Here is a 10,989-nt window from a genome sequence, read left to right as displayed (position 1 = left end):
GACAAAGTTGAAAATTATATACTAAGTCATAGTTATGACTTAAGTCAATTATGAGATGAAAAGTTGACATCATGACAAACTAAATTGAAATTATGGTTGCTTTTAATAAAAAAAAAAAAATTATGCCTTTAATATTTAAATATGACATAAAAAGTCAAAATTATGAGATAAAGTTAGGGTTAGTCAGTATGTCAATTTTTATCTCATAATGATGACTTGCCTCATTACTAAGTCAATTATGAGTTGAAAAGTTGAAATGATGACATACAAAAGTCATATTTATGACATGAAAAGTCAAAATTATGAATAACAGTCATTTATGTGATGAAAGGTCAACATTTTGACAAAAAGTCAAAATTATGACAATTATGAAAAAAAGTTTAAAGTAATAATTATGACATAAAAAGTCATAATTATGAGATAAAAAACGAAATTATGACATACTAAGTTAATTTTGAGATGTAAAAATCTAAATTATGACTTAATTTCAACTATGACATAAAAAAGTTGAAATTATGACATACCAAGTCATAGTTAGGACATACAGAGCTGAAATTATGACATACTGAATTTAAATTATGCTTAAACAGTCAATTATGACATTTTTTTTTAAAGTCAAAATTCCCGACCAAACTCCCAATAAAAAGCCCCCCCTCATAAAAAGTTGAAATTATGACATACTATGACATAAGTCGAAATTATGAGATGATGTTGAAATTAACTACTGCATGCCAATATGTCATAATTATGACAAATATAATAAATAGCAGCAGTGAATAAAGTTCACCTGTTCGATCTCATACTGGGTAACATCACGCAGGGACCCGTCTGAGGCCAGTCGAACCCTCACCCTGCCGTCAGGGAGATCCGGTGTGCCCTCGTCCGGCTTCAGCTGAGTGACTGTGAGAGTCAGAGGGGTCAAAGGTGACTAATACTCAACGCAAATCAATATCAATTCTCTACAGGGCATAGATTAAATTTCTTCTCAGTGGGGAACAACAAACAGGACATCTGTTGACAATTTAACAGAAAATCTTCCCTTCTGCTGCATCCACATATTGAAAAATGCAACACTGACACTTTGAAAGCATAATGCACATCAAATCTTACACAACAAATCACATGGTTTTCTTTTGTTGTTCTTTTTGAAGCTTGACAGATTTGGGTTCATGAAGATACTGCAGTACTGTGTGTGTGTGTGTGTGTTTTTTGCAGTAGCTAATCTTTGAATCTTATAATATGATGACATTTCGGCACGTAGATTTAGCGAGGCTTGATAAGATAGCAACACTAAACCCATTCATCACTAAACTGAAGAGGAAGAGGATTAGCCTGCTAGCAACACACCACAATTTACAGAGCAGAGTTTATGTTTCATGCAAAGAGGAGAATCTTGCAACATAAGAGGTGTTTATTAAGCAATATTAAGCTAAAATAGGGAAATGGGGCAGCTTTCACATAGTGCAAAAACAATGAACTCTTGGAAGGTCCCAAAATCAATAAGACCACATGTAAATATAGCATCCTCTAAGACAACACACTATTCATAACCTGTAACTTAACACCACGGGACTGGAGAGCTGTTCTAGCCTTCAGACATGCAATTCAGGAATGATAAACCCAAACAACTACTAAAAATACCAGTCAATGCATCAAAAACACAAGTTGTTCTCTTAACGTAAGGTGAACAGGTACAAGAGCTGACTAACCAAGTGTATATCCATCTTTGTGAGCGTACCACACTTTACCAGCTTCATACCACACATCCCTCTGCAGAGAGAAAGAGGAAGAGAGAATTAGGCCACAAATACAGTGTAGCAGATGTAAAACAACCTTTCTACATTCCAGTGCTGTTATTGCTAACTAAAACTTTTTAATAAACTATTAAAAATCATTTTTTGTCATTGAAATAAAGCGAAAATAAATTATTAGAGGAAAAACTTAAGCTTAAAAAATGTTGCCTTGGTTACTAACTGAAATGAACAAGTTGAAGTTGATGTACTAAAATTAAAATAGTACTTCATATTAATAAAATACTAAATAATACTAAAATAAAAAATATATATAATAAAATATAAATAATAATAATAAAAAACATTAAAACTAAATAAAATCTTTAAAAAAATACTATAACAAATTAATAAAAATTTACATTTATAATAAATTATACAAATATCATTCATATATACTGAAATGGTAAATAAATAACCCTAAAATAACACTACAAATATAACAATGCTAAAAACTAGCCATTTGTTAATAGAATAATTTAATGCACTGTAAAAAATGTTTCAACTTAAAATAAAGTAAGTGTTCGTGCAGCCTTTAAATTTTAAGCTTAGTCAACGTGAAATAAGAAGTTGTACTAAGTGACAACTTGGATATTTGAGTTGACTTAACTTAAAATTTTAAGTTTTAAGTTTTAAATTTTCTTTAAAGAAAAATATTTTTTCTTTCTTTTTTTACAGTGAGTTAATGTAATAACAGTTACAACAATAATACAAAATATTAATAACAACTGAAGTGAATATCAGTGATCTCATAATATTATCAATTCCTGATGGGCAAAATCAATCTACTTTCTGTATGAAAATAATATAAATGCATCGTGAAGCAACACTGGTTGTACCTACCACAGGCACCTTGGGCTCCTCTCTTATACGGGTTACAGTGAGTTGACCCTCAGGCTCTTGCCTCACCTCTTTCACTTCCTGTTTCAGCGGTTTAACTTCCTGTTGTACCTTTACTTCTTCCTTCTTCACTTCTTTTTCTATTGGTGGACCTGGAGATTTAGCTTTATCTGTGCTGGGGTTGGGCGCCTGCCCGTTGATCTCTGGAGTCGTGGACTTTGAGTCGCTTCTCGGACTTCTTGGGTTTTCCGGTGACATTATCCTCCTGGGAGAGGAGGTTTTCTTCTCTGTCAGATTGGTGTGGCGGCCCCGTTCTCCGTTCATCAGCTGCTCTGCTCGAAGTGCCATCTCCGCTTCCAGTATTGGTGGAGTTTGGTCGGGAAGTAAGAAATTCTGGACCAGGTTGTTGCTGAGTTTACTGGGCTGTGAGGAGCATTAAAAACCACATGGAGACTGGTGTAAGTCATACTTTTATGACAACAAGACCATCCCCTGCTGGTAAACCCAATGAAAACCAGCTGATAACGTTGAGTTAATAAATGCTAAAAGTTTTGCCAGGTTAGTGGCATCACATGTTTGAAAGAACCTGAAGCTGGATTCATGAAAGTCTTCTTAAGAAAGACATTAAGACATTTCTTAAGATAAATTCTAAGAAGTTTACAAGAGGGTTCCTAAGTGAATTAAATGAAAAACACCTTTTTGGGCTGCCTGCAGATTACTGTAATAATCATAAGTGTGCACACTATTTACTTGACATGGCATTTTTAAAGGTGCTCTAAGCGATGTTGGGTGACTTCACTTCTTGTTGACGTTCGAAGTATTGTCAAACAAAACGGAGGCTAGCTCGACCCTCCCTCCTCCTCATCCCGTCCCCTCCCCCTCCCTTCCATGCTTCCTGAAACAGTCATGAACCATTTAGAAAAACCATTTAGTCTGTCCAGCAAAAACAGAGCCACCTGAATGTCAGATTGGAAGCCCTTCTGCTGGCGGAGTTCTCGGCACCTTTTGAACGCTTTTCCGATGTAAAATCGGAACGTCGTCTCTTTGGTCGTGTGTCGGCCATATCAAAATTCTCAAGAATATACAATTTTAACGTTAGTCGTTGTTAGGACATCTCTCCTCTAGCTAACTTCCCTCTTCATGCTTCTTTCTCCTCCACTCCTCACACCCCCCTTCATGTGCATGCGCACTAACCCCCCAACCCCCACCCCCAAATCAATCTTGTCGGTTATTGGCTGGAACACTGTTTGTTATGTTTCGTGGCCAAGGCTGGGTCAGTTTGTTTTTGTTGCCGTTTGTGGAGCCTGGGGCGTCTACAGAGACCGCATTTTTTTACAGTGTGTTCAGGGGACAGTCAGCTAGCGGATAGTGAGATGTTTGCTGGATGTGACAAAAAATTTTTTGGCCTAAAAAACGCGTGACATCGCTTAGAGCACCTTTAATTTGCTGTGTGTTATAAAGTTATTTTTTGCTAAATGTTGTCAAATATCATGATTTGTAGAGATGTTACTGAATTTCAAATTTAGCAAAAGGTTACTTCACTCACAATTAATAACCGATCATTGTTTACATTATCAATCATTGGTGTCAAGTTGGAGGTTATTCAAAATTTACAAGGTTGACAACGATGATTATGAAGAACATTCTTTTCAGGAAATCAAATTATGCAAATTTTGTCTTTAGAACTATCTTAAGAAAAAAAATAAGCACATTCTTAAATGTTTTTGGGAATACAAATATTCTGAACTTTAGTCTTAAAGAGACAGTTCACCCAAAAATGAAGAATTCTGTCATCATTTACTCGCCCTCATATTGTTCCACACTTGTTTCTGTTGAACACAAAAGAAGATATTTTGAAGAATGTTAGTAACCAGACAGTTGATGGTAGCCACTGACTTCCATTGCAGGAAAAATATATATACTATGGAAGTCAATGGATGCTGCCAACTGTCTGGTTACAAACATTCTTTAAAATATCTTCTTTTGTGTTCAGTAGAAGAAATAAACTCATACAGGTTTGGAACAACATGAGGGTGAGTAAATGATGACAGAATTCTTCATTTTTGGAAACTGAGAAGTAAAATAGCAGTTACAAAGAATTTCATTCTTAAGAATGTTTTGAGAATCACCAGCTTCCTTGTTTAAAAAACCAACTTGACCATGATAAACAGTATAACCTGTTTTTTCGAGAGGCTGCTCACTGCAGAGCCATGGGTGGAGTCTGAAGTCCTGCTCCTCCTCTCTAGATGTAATTTGTAATGGGTGGAGCTAGAAGGTCTAACCCCACCCATAACTCTATCCCTCCACCCATTAGATCCACAGAGGTGGAGCTGGACTAGGTCAAGCGCCACCCATGACATCCAGAGAGGGGGGGCTGGATGTAATTTGGCTCTGCAGTGAACACCACTTGGGTTTTTCCAGCAGAATCCCATCCATTGAAGTGCGATCTCACCGCCTTCTCCTCTTTAAGCTCTGGCTCTTTGTGGCGTGTCTCTTTCTCGGTCTCCCTCACCAGCTGTTTGAGGAATCCTCCAGGTACGGCGGAGAGAGGAGGAGGAGGCTGTGCGGCGACAGCTTCTGGTGTCTTCTTCTCCTCCTTGATCTGTTCACAGATGGGAAATAAAGGAGCTCACATCATGAACTCCATTTCAACTGTCCACGTCTAACTGACTGACACAAATCACATGAAAAATGGTTAGAAAGTAACATTCCCACTGCAAACATGCTTTTTATTAAAGGGGTGGTTGATTATGATTTCACTTTTCTAACTTTAGTTAGTGTGTAATGTTGCTGTTTGAGCATAAACAACATCTGCGATGTTACAACGCTCAAAGTTCAAAGCAAAGGAAGTTATTTGCTTTTAAAGAAATTCCTTTTTAAAGACTACAACAAATGGCTGGTAGAGACTACACCACATTCCTCCCGGGTTAGTGACATCACCAACCCTAGAATTTACATAAATCCTGTCCCCTGAACACGATTTATAGATTATCAAGACAGAATATGCTAATCAATGACTAGAAGATAACTACACATAAGCTACATAAATTCATCAATTATCCATTCAGAAATGTCCTGTTGCATTCTACATGTTGTCACTTCTTGAGTCTCTCCATCTTTGTTTGACTCCGGTTTGAATGTAAAAGGCTAAAAGTTTTTGACATTTTCAGTGCATGTCTGTGTGAGTGCAAGCTGTTGAAGCTCCGCCCTCTGCACTGTGAGCAGCAGCTCATTTGCATTTAAAGGAACAGACACAAAACGGTGCGTTTTTGCTCACCCTTAAAAAGTGACAATTTTAACATGCTATATAAAAATATCTGTGGGGTATTTTGAACAAAAACTTCACATACACACTCTGGGGACATCAAAGACTTATTTTACATCTTGTGAAAAGGGTATTATACCAGCCCTTTAACATTTTGTCAATTTTCATGCATGTTGTTTTAAGGATGTTTTATATTTTTTTTATCTGATAATCAAATACAAAATACTGATTAAAAAACAATAATAAAAAGAGATTGTCTGGATTATTTTCCCTTTCAAAAATGTGCAAAAAATATCAGTTAAATATTTTTTAAATATTACAAAAATGGCCAAAAATATGTTGTAAATATAGATGTTAAAATATATTTATATAAATATATATTTTTCAATAAGTTTACTAGTATTTTATCATAAATGCTGCCATTTTTTAAATGCATTTCCAATATAAATAAACAATAAACAATTAATTTTGTATTTAAGAAAACACCATAGTAAACTGATGTTGTTAAATGGTAATACCCTAATATTTTAATATATTAACATTAACAATAATTTAAATACCATGGTAATGTATGATTATCAATGTAAGTTTTAATTTACAGTGGTATTAAGAGCCATGCCCAAACAAACATGTTTTGTTGGGGAAAATAATTGAAACACAAACCTTCCCTTATCCAGCATGCTAACTTGCTAAAGCTCAGTATTTAGCTTGCTAGCTTACTTTTGCTAACAAGCTATAGATACATCCCTCATTTCAAATTTACCATAGTTTATGCATAGTAAATATGAATAGGGTATTTGTAGTAAGACCATAGTAAATTTTTAGCATCAATCTTCAACCAAAATACTGTAGGCCTAGTTACTAAAGGTAGTTGTACTATTGTAAAACCACAGTAAATTTTATGTGGGTGAACTATAGACAATATTGTTAGTATCGTTTTCCACTGCTTCCCTCGACACTCTATTAGCAGCACATACAGTGATATTAAACACATGGTGAGCTGCTAAATGTTAGCTGAGGGCAGTGGGTTGCCTTTAGCAGACCAACAGAGCCGTAACACTATATAGAGTGTAAAATAACTGCACTTCATGCCAGCTAGCCAGTGGAAATAGTCCAGTCTGCAATACCAACTAGCTAAAGCTGCCTGGGAAAAAGATAGCTTTAGCATGTATGCTACAGTATAATTACGTGCACATGGCAGCCCTGAACAACTGGAAAAGTACTTTAGATGCGTTTTAGAATATTAAAGACCTAATGACAGATTCAATAGAGCTAAAACCTTAAATATACCACAAAACATCACCGATGCTAAGAATACTGTCATCTTAGCGAACCATAGGGAGCGGACCACCATAGAGACCAACGTGGCAGCAACAAGGGTCACACTGTGAGAATTAAAGCCTACTTAAAACTGTTATGAAATATTAATGAATTATTTGGTGTTGGACACATTTGGTGAGAGCACACATATTGTAAACAAAATGTATGCAGTCAGACAGATGTCTATTCCATAACGCTATCGCTGATGATAGCACACACACATCACAGAGACGTCTAATTTACATCACAGAGACGTCTAATTAGATCTATCTATCTATCTATCTATCTATCTATCTAATTAAATTTTCTAATATATACTTTACCATTTGAAGGGTTAAACGAAATATATTTTAAATGTGAAAAATATATTTTCTTAAGCAAGGTTTACAAAATACTGTATATATTCTACAAATATTTTGGCAGAATAAAAAAAATACATGTGTATATATATTAGCCACCCAAATGAAAAATAAGATAATGTTAGAAAACAATCATGAGGGCCTAACTTGAGTAGGAGTTAATTGTGGTTATAGCACTATGTTTTTTTATATATATTTTAACCCTAGGACATGCATTAGAAGGACTTGCCTGAAAATAGTTTTTTTTATTTTTATATATGTGTGTGTGATTTGAGGTAAAGAAGCTACATTTATGATACCATTGTTGTTAGATTCCACATATGTAATTGAAATGTAATATTGACAAGCACAGATTTCAGTCTTTCCCCTCTTATGTTACCCGAATAGAAAATACAGAGACTTAAAGAGACACAGACAGTATTTTGACTTTCATTATAAAATGAATGTCAGTGGGTGGTTTGGGTGAGACTGAAAACAGACTACAAGCATCTACAAAAGGACAGTGATTAATTGTTGAACTTGTGCGTGTTAGTTGCTGAACTACAGGCATGCAGCCGTCCTGCACCTCCCTTCTGTTCCCAGAGTTTTAAGCGTGAGGAGAGCGCCATGACGGGACGAGGGGTGAAGGCAGGGAGATCTCAGCCAGGTGTGATGCTGAGCAGGACAAAGTGGAGCAAAAAAAAAATGGAAACAGTGACACTGTGGACCTGCCAAGGGAGAAACAGACACAAAACATCACATAATTATCTCATAAAGAAACGCCTGGGTCATATTTAACCTCAAAATTAATTGTAATGTAATATATATTGTTTAAATAAAATAAACATTTTACTATTATAATAAATATATATTTTTTAATATTATTTTGCATTGTTTGTAATGTGTAATATTCTATAAATATAAGTAATAACTAATAATATAAATGTTTTGCATGACATTTTTATTATATTTCCTCTAAATCAACGTATTCTTTAAATCTGAAATTTATGTGACATTTTATTACTACAAAAATATTTCAATAAATGTTGGTTCTTTTGCTGTTGTAGGCTGTAAGGACCTTTTTTGATCAGATTCAAGCATTCAAATGCCCTGTAGTATAAATATAATATATAATTTGCATATACATTATGTGAGATGAGATTCCCGCTGAATAAACATGGTTTCTTAAAATCCAGAATTTAGGGAAACTGGTGAAACAATTTAGCTAGCAAATGAAAACATCTTCAACTAAGTCATATTTAGGAAACTAAATATCATATTGATTTGGGGTAGGGGTAATGTCCTTGCAATTCCCTAGAAACCACCAAAAACACCCTAGCAACTGCATAGCAACACCCTGGCAACCACCCAGAACAGCCTGGTATCAAGGCAGTGTGTTATGCACAGGCAAATATCCAGAAAATGCTAAAATCTAGAATTAGGCTGTAGTTGATGATGATAAATCCAGCTGAGCTTGTCCAGGCAATAACATACTAAATGAAAGAGATTATGTTCTTCTACAGTCTTCAGTGAAGCATTCGCTCCATGATAAATACAGACCTCCCGCTCCAACAACACAAACAAATGATGAAAGCAAACCCAGAAGCCGGCTCTAATGAAGGCCAAATGGCAGGAATTGACTGGAAACAGCACAGATCTGTGGTTCATTACAGTCAACGTTCAGCCAGCAGTTTTTCATTTGAAAAATCTGTTTCACTTTGTTGACACTTTGTTCATGTAAGGTCTTGTTTTAAGCATTTATATTTCTGAAAAACCAGTATTACCACTTTTGGCAAACCAAACAGCTTCAAGGGATTTACCAATATAAATAGTGGATACTTAAATAAAATTTATATGACGACCAAAATCTATATTACTTGTTATATCAAACAAAATACTGTGTTCACATACACAAAATATTGAATAAATTATATTAAAAAAAACATCAAAGCTGATAGCCGTGCGTGCAGTTTCGTTTAAAAAAAGGATTAAATAAAAAACGTAAATAAAAAAATTAACTGCTTGCCATGTCATTTCTAATACACATCATAACAGGCATCATGGTATTATTATTATACATATACATACATATACACATTTTTTGGGCATGTACCATGGTGTCAGAAATTAACTTAGGGTGTTTCATGTATATTTTTTCTAACCATTTTGAAAATACTGCCAACCTTTTATGCCTCATTTTAATCTATTCAATGACCAATTCTCAATCTATAACTAAAACTCATGTTTGTTTTTTTTACATGAAATATACAATAAGGTCTAGAATATTAAAAACTGTGTGTGTGTGTGTGTGTATATATACACACACACACACACACACACATACATATATATATACATACATATACACATATACACATACACGCACATATATATATATATATATATGAAGAGTTCAGATGCAAAAGCCTCTAAGTGCCATCTGAAAATTTCTTCTACAATGGTCATTTTTATCAAGCTTGTATATTTAATTTCAGTAATTATACTTAAATGACAATTAATAGGTCATTTTCATTGCCATTTAAGTGAAATCACTGAACTTAAATATACGAGCTTGATAAAAATAATCCTTCTAGAAGAAAATTTCAGATGGCACTTAGAGGCTTTTGCATCTGAACTCTTCATATACACATACATATATATATATATATATATATACACACAGATATATATACACAATATACAGTAGTCAACATTTGAAGTGGATCAAAACCCTTCAAAACCTTTTCAACAATACCCGTTCTTGTCTTAGGACAACTTTGATGAACTTTTTTGATCCACTTCAAATGCTGTCTATCGGATGTAACAAACATTTTGAATTCCAGGGCATTTGTTTAATTTCTGACCTTGGTACCACAGAGATACCATGATTTTTGGACCAATAGTATGGTAATACAAGTAGCTTGGCATATCATGTAAATACCTATATAAATATGGTAATCATTGAATACCATGGTATATATAAAATACCCATGTGCCTTTTTTTTTTAAAGAACTGCTTTTTCTAGAAGACAAATGGTTGCTCACTTGTTTCCTGCAAATCAATTAATCAGTGCAAATGCCCAAAAAAACACTGATTCATGTGAAGCTTAGGTCACAGGATCATGACATTGCATGGAATTATATCAAACTCTGCCAAACCTCGACATCTTGTCATCCACTTCGACATTACATGGCAAACAACAAAACAAATTAGTCAGAGGCTGAAAATGATCCTGGGAGACAGAGCTCAGATTTCAGCTTGAGTCAGCTCTGCGTTTAGTAGCAGAGTATCCCGTCGATCCAAACAGAAGGCCTTTCATTTCTCAACCAGAACAAAGTGCTCAACTTCTGGGCCTAGACGTGAAACCAAACGTCCCTAATTTCATTAGGAGAACACCAGCCGGCTAGACCAGCCATACAGGACCTGGAAATCTGT

General features: G+C 34.8%; 1 protein-coding gene across 7 annotated transcripts in view; it reads right to left on the bottom strand.

Annotated features, from left to right (window-relative positions):
* The window catches only part of myo18b (myosin XVIIIB), a 52,575-nt gene that overhangs the window by 40,703 nt on the left and 883 nt on the right, over nt 1–10,989 (bottom strand). For 2 of the 7 annotated variants that reach the window (XM_084104490.1, XM_084104491.1), the window contains exons 2-6: nt 8,146–8,281; nt 5,083–5,234; nt 2,634–3,053; nt 1,710–1,770; nt 788–900 (exon numbers count right to left, since the gene is read on the bottom strand). In XM_084104490.1, coding sequence (XP_083960616.1) covers nt 788–900; nt 1,710–1,770; nt 2,634–3,053; nt 5,083–5,234; nt 8,146–8,182 — 783 coding nt within the window. In that variant the 5' untranslated portion in view covers nt 8,183–8,281. Of the gene's footprint in view, nt 1–787; nt 901–1,709; nt 1,771–2,633; nt 3,054–5,082; nt 5,235–8,139; nt 8,282–10,989 lie in introns of all 7 variants that reach the window. The other 5 variants (XM_084104494.1, XM_084104496.1, XM_084104493.1 and 2 more) reach the window with 3 other exon arrangements.

This window comes from Abramis brama (genome assembly GCF_963993115.1).
Source record: "Abramis brama genome assembly, chromosome: 25".
Taxonomy (NCBI): domain Eukaryota; kingdom Metazoa; phylum Chordata; class Actinopteri; order Cypriniformes; family Leuciscidae; genus Abramis; species Abramis brama.
Note: the sequence above shows the minus strand (reverse complement) of the source record. Positions and strands in the feature narration are given on the sequence as shown.